This window comes from Suncus etruscus, chromosome 14 (genome assembly GCF_024139225.1).
Source record: "Suncus etruscus isolate mSunEtr1 chromosome 14, mSunEtr1.pri.cur, whole genome shotgun sequence".
In the NCBI taxonomy this organism is placed as follows: domain Eukaryota; kingdom Metazoa; phylum Chordata; class Mammalia; order Eulipotyphla; family Soricidae; genus Suncus; species Suncus etruscus.
Window position 1 is genome coordinate 94,316,551 of NC_064861.1, and position 27,240 is coordinate 94,343,790.

Genomic DNA, 27,240 nt, shown 5'->3' on the forward strand with positions numbered 1-27,240 from the left:
GAGGCTGAATCGGTCCTGGGTGTCTCTGCTCACTTGTTTCCCTTTATTGTTTGAGGCCACGGGACTGTTCCTGTTTACATCAGCCCCCACCCTGAAGTAGTATACATAGATGTTATAGACTCGCTGAAGTTCAGAGTGGTTGAAGGAGCAAGGCACTTGTGCTCAAAGCCCCTCCTGCACCTCCAGCAGCTCCTGAATTATCAGCTGGTATGTTGGAGCCTTCTGTGCTAGCCCTGGATAGGAGAGAGATGCTAAGCTCTGCTTCTGGCACCCCCCATCCGGCAGGTCAACTAGGACCAGGCTCATCCTATGGGTCCCCAGGAGGGAGCACATTGTCTCCCTGGTTGCCCTGGCCGCGCTTATTCACCCCCATACAGCAGAGGCAGCAGCAGCAGGCTGGCAGGGGGCCTCATGTCTGCACCTACCATGGCAGAGCCCGTGTGGCTGGTCCAGCTGTCAGGGATCAAACAGCCCGAGTGTGGGCTGGGGATCAGAAGCCCCAAGAGGAAGTGGGGCAAGAAGCAGAAACCATCAGGGAAGGGGAATTTGGACACCATAGGCACAGATGTGGAGTGTTGGATCATAGTCCACCCCCAGGTTCCATTTGTCTCCAGCTGCAGGCGGGCAAGCCCAGGCCAACTCTGGTTGTTGGCTGTGACATGAGGCACTTTTTCTGGAGTCTCTTTTAGTTGATATTCTTTGGGCATGCAGAATTTGGCCGCATGTATTCTTTAGCTCTGGTAGTTTCTCTTTAATGATGTTCTTGACCATTGATTCTTCCTGGAGATTTTCTTCCTGGGTCTCTGGGACTCCAATGATTCTTAAATTGTTTCTGTTGAGCTTATCATAGACTTCTATTTTTATCTGTTCACATTCTTTGAGTAATTTTTCCATTGTCTGATTATTTGCTTTACAGCTCTTTTCCAGTTATCCATTTTGTTATTCAATCTGTCTACTGAGTTTTTCAGACCTGTTATTTGAACTGATATTTCAGTTTGGATTTTTCTGATTTCTATCTTCATATTCTCTTTTTTATGTATTTTTTATTTAAACACCTTGATTACATACATGATTGTGTTTGGGTTTCAGTCATAAAAGGAACACCACCCATCACCAGTGCAACATTCCCATCACCCAAGTCCCAAGTCTCCCTCCTCCCCACCCAACCCCCGCCTGTACTCTAAACAGGCTCTACATTTCCCTCATACATTCTCAATATTAGGACAGTTCAAAATGTAGTTATTTCTCTAACTAAACTCATCACTCTTTGTGGTGAGCTTCCTGAGGTGAGCTGGAACTTCTAGCTCTTTTCTCTTTTGTGTCTGAAATTTATTATTGCAAGAATGTCTTTCATTTTTCTTAAAACCCATAGATGAGTGAGACCATTCTGCATTTCTCTCTCTCTCTCTCTCTGACTTATTCCACTCAGCATAATAGATTCTGTGTACATCCATGTATAGGAAAATTTCATGACTTCATCTCTCCTGACAGCTGCATAATATTCCATTGTGTATATGTACCACAGTTTCTTTAGCCATTCGTCTGTTGAAGGGCATCTTGGTTGTTTCCAGAGTCTTGCTATGGTAAATAGTGCTGCAATGAATATAGGTGTAAGGAAGGGATTTTTGTATTGTATTTTTGTGTTCTTAGGGTATATTCCTAGGAGTGGTATAGCTGGGTCGTATGGGAGCTCGATTTCCAGTTTTTGGAGGAATCTCCATATTGCTTTCCATAAAGGTTGAACTAGACGGCATTCCCACCAGCAGTGGATAAGAGTTCCTTTCTCTCCACATCCCCACCAGCACTGTTTGTTCTCATTCTTTGTGATGTGTGCCATTCTCTGTGGTGTGAGGTGGTATCTCATTGTTGTTTTGATTTGCATCTCCCTGATGATTAGTGATGTGGAGCATTTCTTCATGTGTCTTTTGGCCATTTGTATTTCTTCTTTGTCAAAGTGTCTGTTCATTTCTTCTCCCCATTTTTTGATGGGATTAGATGTTTTTTTTCTTGTAAAGTTCTGTCAGTGCCTTGTATATTTTGGAGATTAGCCCCTTGTCTGATGGGTATTGGGTGAATAGATTCTCCCACTCAGTGGGGGACTCTTGTATCCTGGGCACTATTTCCTTTGAGGTGCAGAAGCTTCTCAACTTAATATATTCCCATCTGTTAATCTCTGTTTTCACTTGCTTGGAGAGTGCAGTTTCCTCCTTGAAGATGCCTGTAGTCTCAATGTCCTGGAGAGTTTTGCCTATGTGTTGTTCTATATATCTTATGGTTTGGGGTCTGATATCGAGGTCTTTAATCCATTTGGATTTTACCTTCGTATATGATGTTAGCTGGGGGTCTAAGTTCAATTTTTTGCAAGTGGCTAGCCAGTTGTGCCAACACCACTTGTTGAAGAGGCTTTCCTTGCTCCATTTAGGATTTCCTGCTCCTTTATCAAAAATTAGGTGGTTGTATGTCTGGGGAACATTTTCTGAGTATTCAAGCCTATTCCACTGATCTGAGGGTCTGTCCTTATTCCAATACCATGCTGTTTTGATAACTATTGCTTTGTAGTAAAGTTTAAAGTTGGGGAAAGTAATTCCTCCCATATTCTTTTTCCCAATGATTGCTTTAGCTATTCGAGGGTGTTTATTGTTCCAAACAAATTTCAAAAATGCCTGATCCACTTCTTTGAAGAATGTCATAGGTATCTTTAGAGGGATAGCGTTGAATCTGTATAACGCCTTGGGGAGTATTGCCATTTTGATGATGTTAATCCTGCCAATCCATGAGCAGGGTATGTGTTTCCATTTCCGCGTGTCCTCTCTTATTTCTTGGAGCAGAGTTTTATAGTTTTCTTTGTATAGGTCCTTCACATTTTTAGTCAAGTTGATTCCAAGATATTTGAGTTTGTGTGGCACTATTGTGAATGGGGTTGTTTTCTTAATGTCCATTTCTTCCTTATTACTATTGGTGTATAGAAAGGCTATTGATTTTTGTGTGTTAATTTTGTAGCCTGCCACCTTGCTATATGAGTCTATTGTTTCTAGAAGCTTTTTGGTAGAGTCTTTAGGGTTTTCTAAGTAGAGCATCATGTCATCTGCAAACAGTGAGAGCTTGACTTCTTCCTTTCCTATCTGGATTCCCTTGATATCTTTTTCTTGCCTAATCGCTATAGCAAGTACTTCCAGTGCTATGTTGAATAGGAGTGGTGAGAGAGGACAGCCTTGTCTTGTGCCAGAATTTAGAGGGAAGGCTTTTAGTTTTTCTCCATTGAGGATAATATTTGCCACTGGCTTGTGGTAGATGGCCTTAACTATAATGAGAAAGGTTCCTTCCATTCCCATCTTGCTGAGAGTTTTGATCAAGAATGGGTGTTTGACCTTGTCAAATGCTTTCTCTGCATCTATTGATATAATCATGTGGTTTTTATTTTTCTTGTTGTTGATGTTGTGTATTATGTTGATAGACTTACAGATGTTAAACCATCCTTGCATTCCTGGGATGAAACCTACTTGATCGTAGTGGATGATCTTCTTAATGAGGTATTGAATCCTATTTGCCAGGATTTTGTTGAGGATCTTTGCATCTGCATTCATCAGTGATATTGGTCTGTAATTTTCTTTTTTCGTAGCATCTCTGTCTGGTTTAGGTATTAGGGTGATGTTGGCTTCATAAAAGCTGTTTGGGAGTGTTTTCGTTTGTTCAATTTCATGAAAGAGTCTTGCCAAGATTGGCAGTAGTTCCTCTTGGAAAGTTTGAAAGAATTCATTAGTGAATCTATCTGGGCCTGGGCTTTTGTTTTTGGGCAGACTTTTGATTATCATTTTTATTTCATCAATGGTGATGGGGGTGTTTAGATATGCTACATCCTCTTCCTTCAACCGTGGAAGATTATAAGAGTTCAAGAATTTATCCATTTCTTCCAGGTTCTCATTTTTAGTGGCATAGAGTTTTTCAAAGTAGTTTCTTATTACCCTTTGAATCTCTGTCATATCAGTAGTGATCTCTCCTTTTTCATGCCTAATACGAGTTATCAAGTTTCTCTCTCTCTTTCTTTGTTAGGTTTGCCAGTGGTCTATCAATCTTGTTTATTTTTTCAAAGAACCAACTTCTGCTTTTGTTGATCTTTCGGATTGTTTTTTGGGTTTCCACTTCGTTGATTTCTGCTCTCAGCTTTGTTATTTCCTTCTGTCTTCCTATTTTTGGATCCTTTTGTTGAGTACTTTCTAGTTCTATTAGCTGTGTCATTAAGCTACTCAGGTAAGCTCCTTCTTCCTTCCTGATGTGTGCTTGCAAAGCTATAAATTTTCCTCTCAGTACTGCTTTTGCTGTGTCCCATAAGTTCTGATAGTTTGTGTCTTTATTGTCATTTGTTTCCAGGAACCTTTTGATTTTCTCCTTGATTTCATCTCAGACCCACTGGTTATTGAGTATGAGGCTGTTTAACTTCCAGGTGTTAAAATTTTTCTTCTGAGTCCCTTTGGAATTCACAAATAATTTCAGAGCCTTGTGGTCAGCGAAGGTAGTCTGCAAAATTTCTATCCTCTTGATATTATGGAGGTATGTTTTATGTGCCAGCATGTAGTCTATCTTGGAGAATGTCCCATGTACATTGGAGAAGAATGTGTATCCAGGTTTCTGGGGATGGAGTGTCCTATATATATCCACTAGGCCTCTTTCTTCCATTTCTCTCCTCAGGTCTAGTATATTCTTGTTGGGTTTCAGTCTGGTTGACCTATCCAGTGTTGACAAAGCAGTGTTGAGGTCCCCCACAATTATTGTGTTGTTATTGATATTGTTTTTCAGATTTGTCAACAGTTGTTTTAAATATTTTGCTGGCCCCTCATTTGGTGCATATATGTTTAGGAGAGTTATTTCTTCCTGCTCTACATACCCCTTGATTAATATAAAATGTCCATCTTTGTCCCTTACAACCTTCCTGAGTATAAAGTTTGCATTATCTGATATTAGTATGGCCACTCCAGCTTTTTTATGGGTGTTGTTTGTTTGGATAACTTTTCTCCAGCCTTTTATTTTGAGTCTATGTTTGTTCTGACTATTCAGGTGCATTTCTTCTAGGCAGCAGAAGGTTGGATTGAGTTTTTTGATCCATTTAGCCACTCTGTGTCTCTTAACTGGTGCATTTAGTCCATTGACATTGAGAGAAAGAATTGTCCTGGGATTTAATGCCATCTTTATATCGAAATTTGGTGTGTCTTTTGGTTAGTCTTGTTTTAAATTAGGTCTTTCAGTTTTTCTCTTAAGACTGGTTTTGAGTCTGTAAAGTTTCTGAGCTGTTTTTTTGTCTGTGAAACCATGTATTCTTCCGTCAAACCGGAAAGTGAGTTTTGCTGGGTACAGTATTCTAGGTGAAGCATTCATTTTATTCAGTCTTGTCACAATATCCCACCACTGCTTTCTGGCATTGAGTGTTTCTGGTGACAGGTCTGCTGTAAATCTCAAGGATGCTTGCTTGAATGTAATTTCCCCTTTTGATCTTGCTGTTTTCAGAATTCTGTCTCTATCTGTGGGATTTATCATTGTGACTAGGATGTGTCTTGGGGTGGTTTTTCTTGGGTCTTATTTGGTTGGTACTCTTCGAGCATGCAGGATTTGATCACATATATTCTTTAGCTTTGGGAGTTTCTCTTTAATGATGTTCTTGACCATTGATTCTTCCTGGAAATTTTCTTCCTGGGTCTCTGGGACTCCAATGATTCTTAAGTTGTTTCTGTTGATCTTATCATAGATCTCTATTTTCATCTGTTCCCATTCTTTGACTAATTTTTCCATTGTCTGTTCATTTGTTTTAAGTTTTTTTCCCAGTCTATCCTGTTGTATGGAATTGTTATGTATCTCATCTTCCACAGCACCAAGTCTATTCTCAGCTTCTGATACCCTGTCCCAGAGCTTATCCATTTTGTCATTCACTTCGTTTACTGATTTTTTTCAGGCCTGTTAGTTGACATGTTATTTCAGTTTGGAGTTTTGTGATTTCTGTCTTCATATTTTCTTGATTCTTATTAGTGTTCTGTTCTACTCTATTCATGGTTTCTTTGAGTTCTTTGAGCATATTCCATATTGCTACTCTAAAGTCCTTATCTGAGAGATTGATTAGTTGGTTGGTCGTTAACTGGTCATCAGAATTGTCATCTTCATTCTCTATGTCTGATGCTGGCCTGCGTTGTTTCCCCATTGTCACACTTGTATTGTGGGTTTTTCTACGTGTTGTGGTGGTATTCATTGGTTATATGATGCAGGCAACACACTTCTCTGGCTCCGCCCTTTCTGGATGGGCTGACTTGCCTCCAAGGTAGGGGAGTCCTCCGTGGATGAAGCCTCACACAGAATCAAATCTTAGGCCCGAGCACGCAGCAGAGAAGACAGTCTGGAGAGAAATTCTTGCTTCTGTGATCCAGCACAGTTCTTAGTGTGGTTTTTTTCTTCTTGTGATGGTGTTCTTTTTTTAGAAAGAGTGCACAGCTGTGTAGCGAAGTGGAGCTAAGTGCCTTCTGGAGCCTCTTTTCAGCCCACTCTCAGGAGGTTCACGCAACAGGATAGCAGAGAGACACACACAGGCAGAACTCACAGTTTTTCACAGTCGGGCCCCACTGGTCAGGCATAGTTTTTACTCGCTCGCTGGGCAGCTTCAGAATGCTGTATTTTTGGGGTTCACTTTCCAGGACTCTGAGGAGAGTCACTGGCTCGCTGGGTAGCTTCTGAATGTAGTTTCTTTGGGCATCGCTTCCCAGGGCTCTGAGGAGAGCTTCCAGAGTTCAGGAAAAACAGAGAAGAGTAGGACAGGGCTCCCTTCAGGTGCTCAGTTTCTGGCTCACTGGGTAGCTTCCGAATGTAGTTTCTTTGGGGTTCACTTTCTAGGGCTCTGAGGAGAGCTCCCAGAGTTCAGGAAAGACAGAGAAGGGTAGGACAGGGCTCCCTTCAGGTGCTCAGTTTCCTCAGAAGAAGCACAGCCGGGTGGAGACTCTGCAGGTAGAGCAATCAGCACTCTGCCTGGAAACCCCCACATCCAGCCATTTCTTACTCACTCACTGGCTCGCTGGGTAGCTTCCGAATGTAGTTTCTTTGGGGTTCGCTTCCCAGGGCTCTGAGGAGAGCTTCCAGAGTTCAGGAAAGACAGAGAAGGGTAGGACAGGTCTCCCTTCAGGTGCTCAGTTTCCTCAGAAGAAGCACAGCTGGGTGGAGACTCTGCAGGTAGAGCAATCAGCACTCTGCCTGGAAACCCCCACATCCAGCCATTTCTTACTCACTCCCATATTCTCTTGATTCTTATTAGTGTTCTCTTCTATACTTTCTTTGAGTTCTGTGAACATCCTCCATATTTCTTCTCTAAACTCCATATCTGAGAGACTAACTAGGCTATTGGCCGTTTGGGGGTCTTCAGAATTGCCATCTTCATTTTCATTGCCTGATGTTGACCTGTGTTGTTTCCCCATTGTTACACTTGTATTGTGGGGTTTTTCTACGTGTTGTGGTGGTATTCACTAGCAAGTCCACTAGTAAGGATGCTGAAGAAATACAATCTCAGGCTGCTGGGAACAGCAGGCCCAAGATGACTGCCGAGAGCCTCTGACACCCAGCAGAAACCGGCAGGAATCAGTTTGTGTACGGCTGACCCACCTCTGAAGCAGGCAAGACCGCTGGCAGGAATGCTGGTGCAATCCAATCTCAGGCGTCTGAACAGCATGGCCTAAGATGGCTTCTGCGCACTTTTGACTCCCAGCAGAAACCAGCAATAGGGCTGGGGCAGAAGCTCACCCAAGATTCCTGGCCCCTCTGCTCCCCCCCCCAATAAAAAAGACAGAATATGCTGTAAAAGATATAGATACTGACAAAAGAGTGACAGGAGTGTCAACATTGTAGGGGCGTCTCCAAGAGAGTTAAGAGACAGTGTAGTGAGGACCCTAGGGAGCTGAGAGATAGTGAGGGAGACCCCAGAAATATTCAGAGCACAAGGGTTTTGCTGAGTTGTCAATGGGACATGAAGAAAGGTCATGAAAGAGTGTCATGAGTCGATAAGGGAGGGTCGTGGATCGTGATGGACTGTCATGGGTTATGATTTTCATCGTGTCATGAATGTCATGGTTTATGAAGGTGATGGGGGACCTAGGGTGTCCTATTTGGTTGGTTCCTAGGGTGGTGGTGTAGTAAGTGTGTTGGCATCATGGCATTCTGGAAGTGCCAGAATCATAGTGGTTCTGGAGGACCATTAATGGAGTGGCCAATACAAACCACCCCATTTAGCACTACTCCCCAAACCTATACCTCAGCAGATAAACCTCTTTGCCACTGGTAGCTGAGAATACTAAATCTTGGGGCTCACTTCTGCCATGTCTGTCCCTTTCTTTTGCAAGCTCAAGACAGTGTGGAATGGAAAAAAGACATTTTTTTTGGAAAGAGTGGCCTGTAACCTCTTAACCTGGGCTTTTAGATAGTTCTAGTGACAAGTTGTATCTTAAGGTTTCTTTCTTTGTTATTGTCTTATTTATGACTCTGCAGTCAGGATTAATCACTCCTGGCAGTGCTCAGGAAACCATAGTGGGGGCTGGGGATTGATCCTGGGTCAATCCAAAAGAAGCAAATACCCTCCCCCCTGTAGTCCTACTCCACTCCCAGCAAGAGAGTTTCTTGAGACTCCATGTGCCTCAGAGAGAAAGCACATGTGGTTAAAGAGGTACAGCTGTCCCCACTAAATGAGGGGGCTTCGTTTCAGGCAGTGAATGCCTGAGATTACAGGTGGGTGGGACCCTTTGAATACTGTTTTCTCCATTGATGCATATTTATCTGTGGTAAAGGTTAATTCAGAAGTTTAGCACAGAAATGAACAGCAATAACCATTTTAAGAAGAAGTGTTTTTAGATCCTCAAAGCCAAAAAGAGATTTCAATCAAGCTCACCAGAGGAAATGTTTAATTCTCCCTTATATTGTGTATGTAATTTTATTATCACTGATATTTGTTCTTACATTTTCCCCCATTATTCAAGCACTGCAATACCCAAATTCGAATAATCAAACATAAGCTTATTCTCAGTGAAGAAGAAACCAAAGAATATGAAACACTGTGTTTTGCGGTTGGTATATCTTTAAATGTTAATATATATGATGCATAGATTTATATATATAAAGTGTAGGTGTAGGTATGTGAGGGAGAGGGCCACACCCATCATTTCTCAGAGATTATTCCTATCTCTGCACTAAGCAATCAGTTCTGATGGGACACTAGACATCATAGGGGATGTGGGGGACCTAACCCAGGTCAGAGCTTGCAAGTTCAACACCCTCCACACTGTGATATTTCTGTGGCCCTTCTATGAAAGTTAGTGTGATCTGCTTGCATGCATTTTCTCCTTTCACAGATTTGAGAGACAGAACAAAGGCTGAAATACTTGTCCCCCATTGGACTTCAATATCCAGCACCCTAAGTTTCATGCATACTTCCAGGAATAAGCCCTGAGCTCTCTGGGTGTGGCCCTCAAAACAAACAAAGGTGTCTGTGGTTTAGAGAACAGATAGTACAGTGAAAGGCACTTGCTTTGCATAAGGCCCTTTTGCTGGGGGCTACACCTGCTGCTCAGGGGACCCATTGGGATAGTTGGACTTGAACCTGCATGGGCTACCTACAAGGCAAGTTCCTTCCTGCTGTATTATTGTTTCAGCCCCAAGTCCTTTTTCTTAATTAATTAATGAATTAATTGGCTTATTGCCCAGCTGTGCCCCTCCAGGAGGGGCTCTGGGACACATTGGGTTGTCAAGTATGGAACCTAGGTTGGCTTGAAACAAGTGTCTCCCCATGCCTTATCACTCAGGCTTAAAATCTTATTCCCGGGCCCGGAGAGATAGCACAGCGGCGTTGGCCTTGCAAGCAGCCGATCCAGGATCCAAGGTGGTTGGTTCGAATCCCGGTGTCCCATATGGTCCCCTGTGCCTGCCAGGAGCTACTTCTGAGCAGACAGCCAGGAGTAACCCCTGAGCAACGCCGGTTGTGACCCAAAAACCAAAAAAAAAAAAATCTTATTCCCTGTCTTTTGTGAACCCTCTGATGGTTCTGCATTGTTCTGCAGGGCCTCCCCCCACGCCTTTGGCACCCCAATTTTGAGGAATCTCCCAGAATGTTGACTCTTCACGATGCCTCAGTCCCATAACCCTTCATCCCCCACATCTCTGCTTCCTTACTGTGTCACAGCCTGCTTGGTATGGACACCAAAGGTTTTTGTGGGGTCCTTCTTCTGGAAAGGGGGTACAAAGAAGTCTGTTATAAAAACAGAGTCACACTCAGAAGTGGGGGTGAATCTAAATCTAATTTATTGAAAATTACAGTGGGCTATTTAAGCAAGATTTTTGCAAATCATATCTTTTTGTTGTATGTGAAAAACACATCTGTTTTTCTGCAGTTAAACATATACTTTCTTGGGGCCGGCGAGGTAAGGTGTCTGCTTGCAAGCACTAGCATAGGACGGACCACGGTTTGATCCCCCAGCATCCTGTATGGTCCCTCCAAGCCAGGAGCGATTTCTGAGTGCATAGCCAGGAGTAACCCCTGAGCATCAAACGAGTGTGGCCCAAAAACCAAAAACAACAACAACAACAAAAACCTTATACTTTCTTGTTAACAAGAGCTGACATAAATGTCTACCTTCTGCTTAACCAATAAACTTCTTTACAATAGACAGTTAGCAGGCCTTTTAATTTTAAGATTTCAACAAATAACCATACTTCCTAAGTCTCTTCTTAAGTCTAACTTAGAGAGACAGGTTTTTTTATAAAAAGGGGCAAAGTCTGACTGAAAATATAAGCTTAATTAAAAAGGGGCAAATATTTATCTGAGAAAAGCTTTCTTAACAACCCATTGTTATTTCCAGATCAATCGTTGGGAATTATTCCTGATGTAAAAGATTAGCAAGTCTCTAGACGTCCCTTATGCATCAGATATGTCCCACATCAAGGTTTTTTTTTTTTTTTTTCATCTGAGAGGACAGGGTGATTAGCAGAGCAGTAAGGCACAGGACATTCTATCACTAACTAACTGTTACTAAAATAACAAAATAACTGGTAGTTATTTCACCTACAATATGTTTCTCTTGATGCTAAGTGTTCCAGGTAAAGATATAAATGCTCAAATATATACATCCTTAGCACAACATAAGGGAGATTCCTATTTAGGCCAACTATATGTTTGCAACTATCAATAAGCTAAGAATGAGATATACAACAACTTCTTGTCAAGGAAGCAATTTCTTTTTGAGATCTGATCTCAGTTATCTATGCCAGGACCATTCCACAGTAGGCCTACAGGTTTCCAACTTCCTCTAAACCATTGTTGTGGTACCTGAAGGTAATCTTGTTGAGGGATGCCAGTGGGTGTGTTAGAGGAAAGGAAGTTGTGAGAGAAAGAGGTGGGCCCAGGTCAAGTTAGAAATGCAGGAGAGGGGGCCGGGTGGTGGCGCTAAAGGTAAGGTGCCTGCCTTGCCTGCTCTAGCCTTGGACGGACCGCGGTTCGATCCCCCGGTGTCCCATATGGTCCCCCAAGCCAGGAGCAACTTCTGAGCACATAGCCAGGAGTAACCCCTGAGCGTTACTGGGTGTGGCCCAAAAACCAAAAAAAAAAAAAAAAAAAAAAAGAAATGCAGGAGAGGAAATTTCCCCATAACCCTGCAGGAACAGATCAGAAAGTGGGGTTGGTTGGGTTGTTTCACCCTAGGGGTGTGGATACATGTAATCCAGTAAAGGAATCCAAAGGACATATTTGAGGAATAGCGGCAACTGCTTTTTATACTCAACAAGTTTAGAAAACTGAAGAGATAAAACAAGAGTGAAAGCACTTGCCTTGGGGTTGGAGTAGTGGCGCAAGCTATGAGATCTCTGTTTGCCTTGTGCCCATTAGCCTAGGACAGACCTCGGTTCGATCCCCCACAGCATCCCATATTTCTGAGCTTACAGCCAGGAGTAACCCCTGAGCATCACTGGTGTGTCTGAAAAAAAAAAAAAAAAAAAAAAGCATTTGACTTGCTGGTAGCCAAGATGGCACTGATCCCTAGCACCCCATAAATTCCCCAATTCCTGCCAGGAGTAAACCCTGAGTGCAAAGTCAGGAGTCAGCCCTGAGCAATTCTGAGTATGTGGTATGGTACACTCTGGTAGAAGTCGGGAGTCGCAGCATGTATGAACCCTTTTCAGGGCAATATTGATTATCATGGTGTGTAATTACAACGAATTAAAAACAAACACCAAGAGTAAGATAGAGTAATTTCATAGATACGTATTTACTTCCAAAGGAATGAAAATATTTCATTTTGGGGTTCACCTGGCTGTGTTCAGGGATCACCTTTGGAGATGTTCGGGGAGTCCTATAAAATGCTGGGGATTGAAATTGGGTCAGTTGCTTCAGTGCAAACTCCTTACCTGCTGTGCTATTTCTCCAGCTCCACAAATAAAATATTTTAAATACATATTATTTGTGTGTGTGTTGGGTCACACTTGACAGTGTTCAGGGCATGCTCCTGGTTCTGTGCTCAGGGCTCTGTATTAGAAGTGCTTTGGTGACCAAATTGGATGCCAGGGCCATCCAATATGTCTCCAAGGAGGGACATATTCAACAAATATGTCATTTGGATCCTTTAAATGGATTACACGTGTCCACGCCCCTAGGGTAAAACAACCCCACTTTCTATTCTGTTCCTGCAAGATTATGGGGAAAGTTCCTCTCCTGCATTTCTAAGTTGACCTGGGCCCACCCTGTTCTCTCATAACTTCCTTTCCTCTAACGCATCCACTGGCATCCCTCAGCAAGATAACCATAGAAAAGGTAAGTATTTTAGCCCTGGCCAGCTCTCAATTCCTAATAACAATATTTTTATTGGGGTGAGTTACTTGACACAATATCACTTTGAGTGTTTTTGCTAATGAAAGCATCTGACTTTTTGAATGTGTTGACATTTAGAGGAAGAAGAGTAAGAAACATTGGATAATCAAGTACAATGAAGGCCTGGAGGAGTGCAGTGGGCCAGGCACTTGCCTTGCAATCAGCGGACTTGGGGTTGCATCCCCAGCCTCCCTATGATCCCCCAGTGGGCCAGGAGTGATCCTTGAGCACGGAATCAGGAGTAACCCAAATCACTGCTGGGTGTGGCCCCAAACCCGTGACAAAGAGAAGACAGAACAGGGGGTGAGCACTTGTCTTGCATGAGCAAACCCTAGTTCTATCTCCAGCACTTAGAGTTCCTCAAGCACTGTCAAAAGTGATCCCCGAGCACTGCCAGGTTTGTCCCCAAACGCTCTTACAGAAAGGGTGAATAAAAGCAAACAAGAAACTTCAAGCAATGTCGTCCCCCGGAGGCAGAATGGAGCTATTGCCAGTTAGACTGCAGAGACTGTGAGCTGTGAGCAAGAAGGATGTAGGGAAAGTGGTGTGAGGTGTGCAGATGAATTGATAGGCACTTGCTGCAAATCCAGTACTGGTATATTCAGGCCCAGCTGAGTTCTGCCTGAAAGGGTCCTTCCCTTTGCTCTCTCCACAACTGACAGAAGCATTTGCTCAGCAGAGTTCGTGGGAGGCTGAGCAGAACTTCTCTGGAAAAAAACTCGGGCTATGAACAAGATAGGTGCAAATTGCTTACATGCTCGGGCTTTGCACATGCTGGGCCCAGACTTGATTCTCCATTCCATATGATGCCCTGAGCACCATCTAAAGGAATCTCAAAGCACTGATATGGGAGTAGCCCTCCAACAGTACTGTGAGTGCTCCCCACAAGGAAACTACTCCACTCATATGAAGCAAGAAAAGTAGAAGCTTGCAGAGTTGAGTCAGAGCACAATGGGACCAACCTGGCTTAAATCTACTGCAACCCATCAAGGTACCTGAGTCTCACCAGGAGTAAGTTCTGGGTACTGTGGGGTATATAGTTATTCCCACATGTTTGAATTGGGCATTTGGAGAGAGCTGATGAGGCAGAGTAGTGCCTGTCACTTGCAGGGCACTGGGTTCAATGCCATGTTTGCAAGTTCTCCGCCCCTTATTTGGTGGCCCCCAAGCACTTCTGGGTGTGGCCCCTATGCAAACATCTATGTAAAGCATATGGCACAGAAGACATACTTGCCTGACATGTGTGAGGCCCTGGGTTCAGTTTCAGCCCCATTATCATCAACTTGTTTCTTTGATTTTGGTGTGCTCAGATCTGACTCCTGGCTCCAAGCTCCTGATTAACCCTTGAATTCACCCCTGGTGGAATTCAGGGACCATTGGGGTGTAGGGGATTGACCCTGGGTTGGTTGTATGCAAGGCACATTGCTTTATCTTCAGGGCTGGAGAGATAGCAAGGAGGTAAGGCGTTTGACTTACATGCAGAAGGACAGTGGTTTGAATCCTGGCATCCCATATGGTCCTCTAAGCCTGCCAGGAGCAATCTCTGAGCATAGAGCCAGGAGCAACCCCTGAGCGCTGCCAAGTGTGACCCAAAAAATAAAAACAGAAAAAATGCTTTATCTTTTTGACCCCTCAACAATATTTTTAATGCTTTTATTTGGTGAAAAACACATTACACAATAATAACTAATTTAGTCATTTGCTCAAGCACAGTTTAGGGTATTGATTTATTTTTATTTTATTTTGGGGGGGTTCATCCATCAAGCTCAGGGATTTTTCCTGCTCCATGCTCAAAAATTTCTCCTGGTAGCTTGAGGGACCCTATGGGATGCAGTAATTAAACCTGGACTAGCCATGTGCAGTGCAAGACATCCTCCCTGTTGTGTTATTACTCCTGCCCTTGAGTAATTTTTGTTGTCTTTGGGGTGGGGCACACACATTCATCAGTACTCAAGGATTATTCCTGATTCTTGAGTTACTGGCCATTCCTGATGAGGCTCTTGACCATGGGATGCCGGGAACCGGGCTGGGGCCAAGGACATGCAAGGCAGGTGCCCTCCTGGCTGTGATTTGGCATTGATTGTTATTATCATTAGCTTGAGAAGGTTGTTGTCCATCCACCATTGCTCAGTGTTTATTTTTAAATCTGAGAGTCCAACTAAACAGGCTCTCTGTCCCCTGGATCATCTTGTGTGTGGGTCAAAGTCATGGCTTGTGCCCATATCAGCATCTACAAGTCACAACAATCCTGAGATTTGCCTTTTGTTTCATTTGGAGTTAGTCATAAAATGTAAAGACATAAAAATGCTTTGTTGAAAACATTTAACAGCAGCGAGTTGAAGATTCACATCAAATTTTGCTTTGGACATGCCTACAGAGATATGAACCTTGTCTGCAGAGATCCAATGTGATGTGTTTTGTATTTTTCTTTTTGGGGTGTTTTCTGGGGCCAAACCCAGCAGTGCCCTGGTGTGAGTTACTCCTGGTTACTCCTGGCTCTGCACTCAAGAATCATTCCTGGTGGGGGCTGGAGAGATAGCATGAAGGTAGGGAATTTTTCTTGCATGCAGAAGGACGGTGGTTCAAATCCTGGCATCCCATAGGGTCCCCCGAGCCTGCCAGGAGCAATTTCTGAGCGTAGAGCCAGGAGTAACCCCTGAGCGCTGCCAGGTGTGAATCAAAAACCAAAAACAAAAAAAAAGAATTATTCCTGGTGGGGCTCAGGACCCCTATGAGATGCCAGGGATCAACCTCAGGTATGCTATGTGCACAGCAAGCACCTTCCCCATTGTATCATGACTCAGAACCCCTAACCAGATCATGCTGAAGGAAGGAACCCCCAAAAGGCCCTCAGAGATGGCAGGATGTGCCCTGGCTTCTCCAGGAGTCCAAAGAGCATTAAAAAAGCCACCTTTGGAGTTGCATCTAATCTATGTGCTTGTGGAAAATCCTGCAAGATCCTAAGGACTGGGGAAGCTAAGTTTGAGCCTGCGAGGTGCGTCCACACTGAAGATATGTCCAGACCCAGGAGCTTCCACACTGCATATATGTTGAAGGTGCATCCACATCTCAGTTCTGTCAGGAGCCTTTGAGGTGCTTAGCCTGGCCAGGGACACCCCCACACCTGCAGGACACAAGTTCTCAAGGTACTGTCTGCCTTCCATGTCTTTTGCAGGGCCATCCCTCATCTGTTGTAATACAACCAAGTGAGGTCGTAGGTGAGAAGGAAGCCAGTTCCCATGAGGGTACCTCGTATCAGCATCAACACCAGTGGCCACGAGCCCCAAGACTCACAGCTGCAGGAAGTGGAGGTCTCTGTGGAGAAGGGAGAGAAGGTGTCTCCAGCCCTCCCATTCACAGGCAGCACCTCCAAGCTGCACTGTCCCCATACCTTTCCTCCACACTGCCCTCTATGCCTGCCCACACCACCTGCCTATATCCCCAAAAGCCCACACCCCAGGACTCACCCTTCATTAACATCTGAACAGACACACTCAGGGAGCCCAGTGGATTCTGGGCATGGCACATGAACATTCCAGCATCTGCAGCCCTGATCGGGCTCAACTCCAGGATCTCTGGGCTCCCCGGCCTGGAGGGGTCCAAGGCTTTCCCATCCCGGGACCAGATCAGCATGACAGGTGGGTTGCTGTGGGCACTGCAGACCAGATGTATGGACTGGCCCTCCAGAATGCCCAGGGACAGCGAACCATCACGCATGGTCTCCAGGTGGACTGCAGGGAGAGAGGAGGCATACTGGGGCCCTGCAAGGGTTCTGGGGTTGGAGGGCAGTGGGGTCACGGGGGCACTGAGGTGTAAGAAAGGAGACACACCTTCACCTGACAGAACAGGAGACCACCCCCACTGGTGCTGGGGAAGGGAATCTGAGGGTGGCTGAGCCATGGGGTTCCAAGATGTGGGGAGATTCTCCCTGGGGGAAGCTGGGAACTTTGTCAGTAAGATAAAGGGGATCAGCGCCCCATGAAGATAATCTTCAGGGTCTGGGGTACAGGACATGGTGCCTTGGGGCATAGGACAGGAGCTCAGAGGACATCAGAAGGGCTGAAGGGTATCATGGCTGAGACTGAGCTGGGCCCAAGGGGGATGAGAGGTGTGGAAGCACAAGACTGTCACACAGTCCACTGTCTGGCTCCTAATTCTGGGCTACAACCCCATATTAGGCCCCCAAACTTTGGGGCTGTCTGGAGCCACACCTATATACACTCATCTAAATTCTACTTGAAGCAATTCTGAGCACTGCCAGGAGTGGTTCCTGTGCACAGAAAACCAGGAGTAATCCCTGATCACTGCAGTGTTTGGTCTAAAACCTGGTCCCCAATGATTAATGCAAAAATAAAGTGAGAGGATACCCATTAAGGGGACCTGATGAGCTCAGGAAAAGATTCACGAAGTGGGGTTCCAAGCTCTGGCAGGGAGAGCCACCCATTTCCTTACCTGTGAGGTTCCCATGGAAAATATCCACTGTCATCAGCTGTGGGGCATCTGGGGAGGGAAGACATGCTGGCATGAAGGCATTTCCCTTCACCCTAGAGCCCCCAAATAGAAGAGGTAGAGCTTTTTAGACTCCCATTTCTCACTGAGCCCAACTTCTAGTGGTCCCTGACCCACCACTTAGAACCCCATCTTAGAACTCTCATTGCAAGGACCCCCCCCCCACTACTGGAATTCTACTCACTGCCAGGATTCCACTTCTAAGGACCCCTTGATTCTACTACTGGGACCACACAGATAAGAATTACTACTATTGGGGCCCTGGACCCCCACTCACAGGACACATTGAGTCGAATGGTTCTCTCTGTGGTCTTCCCTGTCCTCAGGTGTGTCACCAGACAGCTGAGGTTTCTGCCATGGTCCTGGGGCCCCAGGGTGAGGCTGCTCAGCTCTGAAGAGGCCTCTGTGTTGAGGTTGATCATCTCACCAGCCCAAGAAACACTGAGGTTCGTTTTGTTGCAGGCTCCTGGCTGGCTGCAGATGAGGCACCCAGCACGGCCTGATACCATAGGCTCAGGCACATGGATGGCTGGTTTCTGGGTCAGGGATGAGGAGACAGAGCATAGGGCACCCTGAGAGTAGACCCCATCCATACCCTGGAGCAGGGCTCCCCCACTCTGTCCCAGGCTCTACCAGTCACATGCACGTTCAGCTGTGTGTATCTGTTGCTGTGTCTCACTTGTCCTTGCTCCACCCGGAAGAAGTATGTGCCCGTGTCTGACCTCCTGGCATCGCTGATGCTCAGGGAGCAGTTCTGGGCTTGGGGGTCCCCAAGGAGATGGAATCGTCCCAGGGTGTCTTTACTCACTACTCTTTGTTTGTTGTTTGTAGCCACGGGGGGGGGGGGTCCCTGAATATATCAGTCCCCACCCGGAACCAGTAGACAGAGAACTCAGCATCTGGCTGATGGTTAGGATAGGAAAAGGAACAGGGTATGTGGGCGCACAGGCTCTGCTGCACTTCCAGAAGCTCCTGCATGACCAGCTGGTACCCTGGAGTCTCCTGATACCTAGAGTCTCCTGCATCAGCCCTGGAGAGGACACAGGTACTCAATCCTGCCCCCTATTCACACCCCCTACAGGTTCAATTGGGTCCAGGCTCCTCCTTTAGGAGCCCCCTGTTCACATTGCCTCCTCCCCAGACTCTCTGTCTCCCTACTCACCCCTACACAGCAGAGGCAGCAGCAGCAGACAGGGGAGCCCCATGTCTCCAGCATCCAGAACAGAACTTGTGCAGCGGGTTGGGCTGTCAGGGAACAAACACTTCGAGTGAGGCTGCTGCGAACCAGATGACCCAACAGGAAGTGGGGGCAAGAACCTTCAGTTCATTCCGGAAGGTAAATTTGAACACCATAAATTGGCAAAGGGATAGAACACGCTGCCTCATGGTTCCCCTCTTCTCCCTCAGCTATGACAAAGTGAGCAATAGTATTTTTACCTTTTTTTGTTATAACTATAATTTCCCAAGTTGTTCATAATACAGTCATTTCAGGTAGCAAATGGCCCCATACAAATACCACCACCAGGGTGACGTTCCCTTCACCAGTGTCTCCAGTCTTCCAACCACCTGCCTCCCTACAGGCCCAAATTCACTTCATATTTTTATTATAACACAAATGCCAATGGAATTACCAAAACTTAGTCCAACAATGATCCATTTGGAATGGTTGGAATGGTTGTCCCACGGCTTTAAGAAAGTCAGTGTCTGAGGATTTTGTGGGCTGTTTTTGGTAATAGTTAATCTTTTGTCATTTTCTTTAGGGTCACGGAGTTTGGTAGATTTCTATAGAACTTTCCCATTACATTTCCTGTGATTTTATTAAAATGACACTAAAATAAAAATTTGAGGTATCTTGTGTTTGTCCATGGTCACGCAATTCAGGGTCAATAGATTTGTGGCAAATTTGGTGAATTGGCAGTTTGATAAGGTGTAGTTGTGGGGTTGATGTCTCTGTCGGAGATTTAAGGGGTGGTACTGGGCTATTGTGGTTTATGCGGTGAAATCTGACTCCTTCCTTTCTGAGATTGCCACAGACCAGACACTGTGGGAAGAGTCTGCTGCCATCGTTTTCTCTTAGAGTTTGGCAGAGGTGGTGGGCTGTCTTTCTACTGGGAAAATGGTGGATGTCTCTCTGCCTTTAAAAAATTTTGGGCCAGACCCTGTGGTGTTCAAGGCTTACTCCAGGCTCTATGTTCAAGGTTCACTTCTTATGGTCTTAGGGGACCATGTTTTATACTGGGGCCCGAACTCAGGTTTTTCAGATGTAAGAAAAGTGCCTTCCCTGCTATACAGTTGCTCTTGGTCAAGAAAGTCACTGTCCTGATACCTCAATAAGCTCCCTGATTCCTCTCACCATCTCTTGGGAAATCGCAGGCTTTTGGAAGCCTGATCTTCCGAAAGGGCTCCAGAACTGTGAACACCACACAGTGCAGAGAAACAGGTTTAGGATGTCCAAATGCCCAGACAGATTTTTTAGGAAGCATGTTCCTGACCCCATCATGGAGTCAGAGTTGGAAGAAGGTGGAGCCTGGACAGGAAATGCACCGAGCAAGAGCCAAACCTTTGACCTCAGCCTTGTCTCCCATGAGACTATAGCTCATTCTTCTACTTTACACGGCAGGCATGGTTTGGAGTATTTGTGTGTGTGTACGAATGAGTGTTTATTTATGTTTTAGTATGTGTATGTGTGTTTGTGCAAGAGTATTAGTTGAGTGTGATATGTTTGTCTTGTCTCTATCAATGTTTGTATGTGAGTATATGAGTGTGTTGTGTCTGCATTGTTTGTGGTGTGTCTCAGTATGTTTGTTAGTGTTTGTGGTATGTGTAGATATATGTGTTCATGGTATGAATTAGAGTGTGAGTTAGAATGAGTGTGTGAGTTAGTGTGAGGCGTGTATATGTGGAATATGGTATATGGGGATGTGTTTGTGTGTGTGTGTGTGTGTGTGTGTGTGTCTGAGGATGGATCCCAGAGCCTCATTCAGGCAAGATGTGAGCTCAACTGCTAGGTCCTCTTTCACTGGGCATAAATATGTATATTTTGTGTTGGGGCGATGCCCAGTGGCTCTCATGGGTTACTCCTGGCTCTATACTCAGGAATTATCCCTGGAAATCTCAGGGAACCCTATGGGATGCCGGAGATTGAACCCACAAGGCAAACTTCCTCTCCACTTGTACTATCGCTCTGGCCCTGGGTCTGCAATGCCTTTCCCTTAAATGTCACTGGGGGAAAGCAAGAAGGGGAGAAAATAAATCTTGAGCATCTGGGGGATTCACTGTGAGAGGAAGAGTCAGGACCTCGGCTCCTCTTCCTAATGACAAACTCAAGGGGAGAATCACGACACCCTGTTCTCCTGAAACTCTTTTCACCCACAATTGCCCAGGCACTGTCAGGATTTTTGTGACCCTGCCTCCAGGGAGCCTCATTGGACTATGCAGAGAAGAAACTGGAGGCCAAGGACTCCCCCTGCTGGTCCAGATGATACTTGAGGCCGTGGGCTCCCCATGCTGAACCAGATGAATTCGGCATCTCTGCTAAGTTTCCCCAGTCAATCAACCCTGGCCCTGAGTATACACACACAAGTCCCGCCTTCTGCCTAAATGTCTCCAAATCCGACCAAGGCACCAGTTGAGAATGTGGCTCAGGTAACCGCATGCTTCACACACAGAAGATCCCTGGGTTTGATTCTTGAAAGTTCCAACTCCTCATCCCATGCCCAGGTCACCCTGCACCCCCAAATACAAAGCAGAAAGCATCTTGTTTGTGTCAATAGATAGAGACCTTAAAAATCATCCCTCTGCTGGTTGGACAAAAGTAGGCCATCAGTAACATCTTTGGCCCACCTGAGAACTGAACCGATCTCAGAAGCCCCAATGTTCAGAATCTCACTGACCCTTGTTTCTATAGAGGAGCAGCTACACATGGAGGAGACATGGAGAGTTGGGGGACTGGAGGGGGCTGGTGAGGGACACCTGGGGGTCTGGGTCTTGGAGTCCTTTCCCATGGGTGAGTCGTACAAGCTGACACTCTCTCCAGTTCTTTTTCTTATATTTTACTTGTTCTTTTGGGGGCCACAACTGGTGATATTCAGTGCTTGCACCTGGCTCTTCACTCAAAGTTCACTCTTATTTTCTATAATATCTTTATTAAAGCACCATGGTTACAAATACGTTTATAGTAGAATTTCAGTCATAAAGAACACCCCCTTCACCAGTGCAATACCCAGACACAATAGAGATGAGGGCTAGAAAGACCAGTGCATGATATGAAAGTTAACAACAAAGATTGGTGAGTGCTGTTAGAGAAATAGCTGCACGAGTCAAAGTTCATTCTTGAGGATGCTCAAGCTGCCAAATGGGATCTGGGGATTGAACCAGTCTGCTGTGTACAAAGCAAGGGCCAACCTAGCATTGCTATATCTCAGGACCCCCAATAGGTCCAGGCTGAAGGAAGGAGCCCCAAGAAAGCCTCCATGGATGGCAGGATTCAGCATAGCTTCTCTAGGACTTTTAAGTGGATAAAAAAAAATGCTGCCTATTAGTTGCAGCTAATCAAAGTGTTCATGGAAAATCCTGCAAAGTCATAAGGGTAGCAGAAGCTGACTGTGGGCCACTGGCCACTTGAATCCATGAGGTGCGCCCACACTGAAGACAGATTCAAATCCAGCGTGAGCAGAACACATCTATGCCTGGACTCCACATAGTTTTGGAGTTGTGCCTGGACTTCTGGTACATCCATACCTCAGTCATCAGTAGCTTCTGGGTCACTGAGTCCTGGCTCAGGTGCCCCCACACCTGCGAAATATGTGGTTTTAGAGTCCTGCATGTCCTTCCTCTCCTTGGGGTGCAGGATATCTCCTCACCTACTGTAATAGATCCAGGAGAGGCCATAGGTGAGCAGGAAGCCGGTCCCCATGAGGGCACCCCAGATCAATGTCAGCATCAGCGGCCATGAGCCCTGAGACTCACAGTTGCAGCAAATAGGGAGCTCTATGGAGAAGAGGGAGGTATCTCTGGCCCAGATGCCCACAGGAGCATATAACCCAATATGCATTGTCCCCATTTGTCCCCACACCTGCCCCCAAGAGGCCCCCCCATACTTGCAACCCACATTTGCCCTAGTCCTATACCCATACCTTTCCCTATACCCAACCCCCTTCCCATATACCCCCAACCTCCCCTGCACCCCTGCACCTTGGCACCCACCCTGTATGAACAGCTGGACAGACACGCTCATGGAGCCCAATGGGTTGTAGGCATGGCACACGAACATTCCAACATCTGCAGCCCTGGCCGGGCTCAACTCCAGGATCTCGGGGCTCCCTGGCCAGGACGGGTCCAGGGCTTTCCCATTTGGGACCAGCTCAGCATGGCTGGGGGACTGCTGGGGGCGCTGCAGACCAGGCGCACAGAATGACCCTCCAGGACGCCAAATGACAGAGGGCGGTTACCCATGGTTTCAAGGGTGGCTGTGTGGAGAGAGGAGGTACACAGGGGCCGAGGGCTTTGGGGGTGCAACAGAAGGTGATAAGTGACCTAGGGGTAAGCTATGGGATTTCAGGTGATAGAGTAGGAGACCCCACTAGTGCCAGGGTGGGGGCTGAGTTTACACTCAGCTCATGGGTGATACTAACAGTCCTGAAAGGTGTTCCCTCAACTTATTTTTTTCCCCAAATATCTTTTTTTGGTATGTAAAAGCCCACCTGGATTTTAGGACTTTCCCCCTACCCTAGTGGATTTGGTTCTGGAGAATAAAGAAAAATCAATCCTTGCTTGGAGTGGACTCACAGGCAGCACAGGGCAGAGAGAGCACATGGCAGAGAAGCAGGCTGACTCTGAAAAATCTGATCCTAACTGCTTGGTGTATTATTTCTCCACAGCTACGCTTGTTCATCAGACCCGTCCACCGAAGGTGTTAGAAAATGGTGGCTGAGGTTGTCTCACTAACTTTTGAATTTTTTTATTTTATAAATAAGGGCTGCTGAGTTGTGGGGCTCTGAGATATGAGCTGGCTCTGGGCTCTGCTGGGGAAGGCTGGAAATGTTGTCAGTAGGACAAAGGGGATCAGTGGCCCGCACAGATAATCCTGAGGGCCTGGAGTACTGGATGGGCCACCCTGAGGCACAGAATAGGGGTTCAGAGGGCATCAGAGGAAATGGGGAAGCATGGCTGAGACACGGGTGGGCCCAAAGGGTAGGATAAGCTGGATAAGGAGTGCAGGGCAGAAGACCATCAGACAGTCTAGGGTCTGGCTCCTAACTCTGGGCTACAAATTCATATGGGGCCCTATAACTTTGGAGGGGATTTGGGGTCACCCAGAAATATACTCATCTAAACCCTACTCTGTGCTCACCTCATCAAGGGGTGCTCAGGGAACACAAGTTTGGGGAACCAACAGCTTCTCAGGTCGCCAAACATACAATCAATTACTCTTTGATAAAGGGGCAAGAATCGCAAAATGTTGCAAGGAAATCTTCTTCCAAGTAGTGCTGGGACAACTGGTCAACCGCATGCAAAAAAGTGAACTCAGACCTTCATCTAGCACTATGCACAAAGGTCAAATCCATATGCATTAAAGAACTGATTTCAGACCCAGAACCATAAGGTATATAGAAGAACATGTAAGTAAAACACTCTATGACATTGAGACCAAAGGCATCTTCAAGGAAGAAACAGCACTATCCAAATAAGTGGAAGAGGAGATAAACAGATGGGACTATAGTAAGCTGAGAAGCTTCAGCACCTCAAAGGAAATAATGAAGAGGATATAGAGGCCACCCACAGAATGGGAGAAACTATTCACCCTATGCCCATTAGATAAGGAGCTAATATTGAAGATATATAAGGTACTGACAGAACTTAATAAGAAGAAACATCTAACCCGTCGAAAAAATGGGAAGAAATGAGCAGAAAATTCCTCAAAGAAGAAATACAAATGGTGAAAAGGCACATGTAAAAATGCTCCACATCACTAATTATCAGGGAGATAAAAATGAAACAACAATGTGGTACCATCTCATGCCACATAGACTGACACACATCACAAAAAAATAAGAACCACCAGTGCTGGCAGGGATGTGGGGATAAAGGATCTTTCATTCACTGCTGTTGGGAGTGCCGTCTTGTTCAGCCTTTATGGAAAACAATATGGAGATTCCTAAAAAAAAAAAAAAAAAAAAAAAGCAAAAACAAAAAAACCTGGAAATTGAGCTTCTCTATGATCCAGCTATATCACTTCTAGCTATATACCCTAGGAACACAAAAACACAACACGATAATGCCTTCTGCACACCTATACTTATTGCAGCACTATTTACAATAGCCAGAATCTTGAAATAACCCAGATGCCTGACAACAGATGGGTGGTTAAAGAAGCTGTAGTACATTTACACACTATATGCAGCTATCAGGACATATAGGAATAAGTATATAGGAATACTATGCAGCTGTCAGAAAAAAATGAAGTCATGAAATTTTCCTATACATGAATGGACATGGAAACTATTATGCTGCATGAAATAAGTCCAAGGGAGAGAGATAGACACAGAATAGTCTCACTCATCTATGAGTTATAAGAAAAATAAAAGACATTAAATTAATACACAGAGACAATAGAGATAAGGGCAGAAGGTCCAGCCCACGATATGAAGCTCACCACAAAGAGAGGTGAGTTCAGTTAGTGAAATGTCTACACTAACAACAATCATGGCAATGGTAGTGAGTGAGAGAAATAGAATGCCTGTCTTGGATACAGGCTAGGGGTGGGAGAGGAGGGAGATGGAGGGCATTGGTGGTGGGAACGTCGCACTGGTGAAGGGGGTTGTTATTTTTTTAAAAACTAAAACCCAACTATAAAACATGCTTGTAATCATGGTGCTTAAATAAAGATATTTTAATAAAACAGCTCCTCATATAAAGATGTGCTCAGATTTGCAAAGTCATCTCTCCACCCCAAGGAATCTCTTGAGTTACTTTATGGGGACTGGGCCATCCCTCACAATTCTGGGGTTCTACCCTGGTCCCTTGGAATAGGGCTAACTCCTAGCAGTGCTCTGGGGACTCTCAGCAGTGCTGAGGATCTCAACCAGGAGTGGCTGAGACAAGGCTGGTGCCTGAGCTGGCCCCATGTCTCCAACTTACGGACACCTTAACTTGAAAATATTTTTCTTAGGGCTGGAGAGATGGTCTAGGCAGGGGGTTAAGGCATGTTGCTCGGTGGTGGCTAGTTGACTAGCCTAGACTACAGACTAGCCCTAGTCTGACTCCCAGCACTACAAGACCATCTGATCCTCGTAGGAGGGATCCCTGAGAATAGAACTGTGAGTAACCCCTGAGAACTGCTGAGGGTGACCCAAGAATGAAATCAAAAGCAGAAATAAGGGAACCTCCAGCCTAGGTGTTTTTGAGAACTTGATTTTATCTCAGCCTCCCACCAAGTTGTTAAGAACTGGTGGGAGGGAGGCCAGAGAGACAACACAGCAAGGAGGATGCTTGCCAACCCGGGTTCAATTCTTGAAATCCAATGGGTTCCCCCAAGCCTACCAGGAGTGATCACGGAACACAGAGCCAGCTGTTATCCTGAACACTGCTGGATGTGGTTCCAAAACAAACCCCCCAAACTCCCAAACTTCCCTACCTGTGAGGTTCCCATAGAAAATATCCATTGCCATCAGCTGAGGGGCATCTGGGGGAAAAAAGACGTGCTTGGGTGTATCCTTTCAATTCAGTGGCCCCTCCAGTGGAAGAGGTGGAGCCTTAAGGACCTGAACTACTCTCCAACTCCCCACTGTGCTGGGACCCCTACTTGGAGGGACCACCTGACTCCACTATTGTACCCTCACAGCCCAGAACTTCCAATGCAGAGACCCACCACCCCCAGGCCCCCACTGCTCGACCCAGACTCCCTGACCCACCACTGGGATCCCACAGTCTGAGATTCCAGAGCTGGATCCCAGTTCTGGGGACCCCACTCACAGGACACGTTGAGGAGGATGGTTCTCTCCATGCTCTCCCCGGTCCTCAGAAGTGTCACTCGACAGCTGAGGTTCCTGCCGTGGTCCTGGGGCTCCAGGGTGAGGTTGAGCTCTGGGGAAGCGCTGCTGTTTGAGAGTCGAGTGTCTCCCCGGCCCAGGAGAACCTAATGAGTGTTTGCTCGCAGGCTCCTGGCAGGCTGCAGATGAGGCGTCCAGCGGGGCCTGACACCAGAGTCTCAGACACATGGATGGCTGGTTTCTGGGTGAGGGCTGAGGACACAGGGCACAGGGCACTCTGAGAAAGGTCCCACCAGACCCTGAGTGGGACCCCTGCTCTCCCCTGAACCTACCTTTCACCCGGATACTCAGCTGTTGCTGTTTTCCTTTGTAGCTGTGTGCCACTCTTCCTTGCTCCATCCGGAAAAAGTATCTGCCCGTATCTTACCTCCTGGCATCGCTGATGCTCAGGGAGCAGTTCTGGGATTGGGGGGTCCCCAAGGAGGTGTAATCGGCCCTGGGTGTCTCTGCTCACTGCTCTCTGTTGTTTGTAGCCACAGGAGGGTCCCTGAATATATCAGCCTTCTCCCGGAACCAGTAGGCATAGATCTTCTAGTCCCAATAAAGTTTGGTGTAGAAGAAGGAGCAGGGCACATGGGCACACAGCCCTTCCTGCACGTCCAGCAGCTCTTGCACCTCCAGCCAGTAATCAGAAGCCTCTTGTGCCTGCCCTGGAGGGGACAGAGATGCTCAGCCCTGCCCTCCTGTATCCCTTTCCTGCAGGATCAAGGGGGAACAGGTTCCTCTTGTGGATCCATGGGAGGGAACATTTTGCCTTTCCCCCCACTTCCCCCAACACAGCAGAGGCAGCAGCAGTAGCAGGCAGTGGAACCCCAT

At 46.0% G+C, this 27,240-nt stretch overlaps 1 protein-coding gene across 1 annotated transcript; it reads right to left on the reverse strand.

Annotated features, from left to right (window-relative positions):
• Window positions 1-359: 359 nt before the first annotated feature.
• LOC126028654 (sialic acid-binding Ig-like lectin 12) lies at window positions 360-27,240 on the reverse strand. Its single transcript, XM_049787594.1, has 8 exons — window positions 27,201-27,240; window positions 26,989-27,074; window positions 26,879-26,955; window positions 18,015-18,186; window positions 17,652-17,910; window positions 17,318-17,365; window positions 16,333-16,596; window positions 360-421 (listed from the first exon to the last, which is right to left on the reverse strand). The coding sequence occupies exons 1-8, from the start codon at window positions 27,238-27,240 to the stop codon at window positions 360-362; spliced, it is 1,008 nt and encodes a 335-aa protein (XP_049643551.1).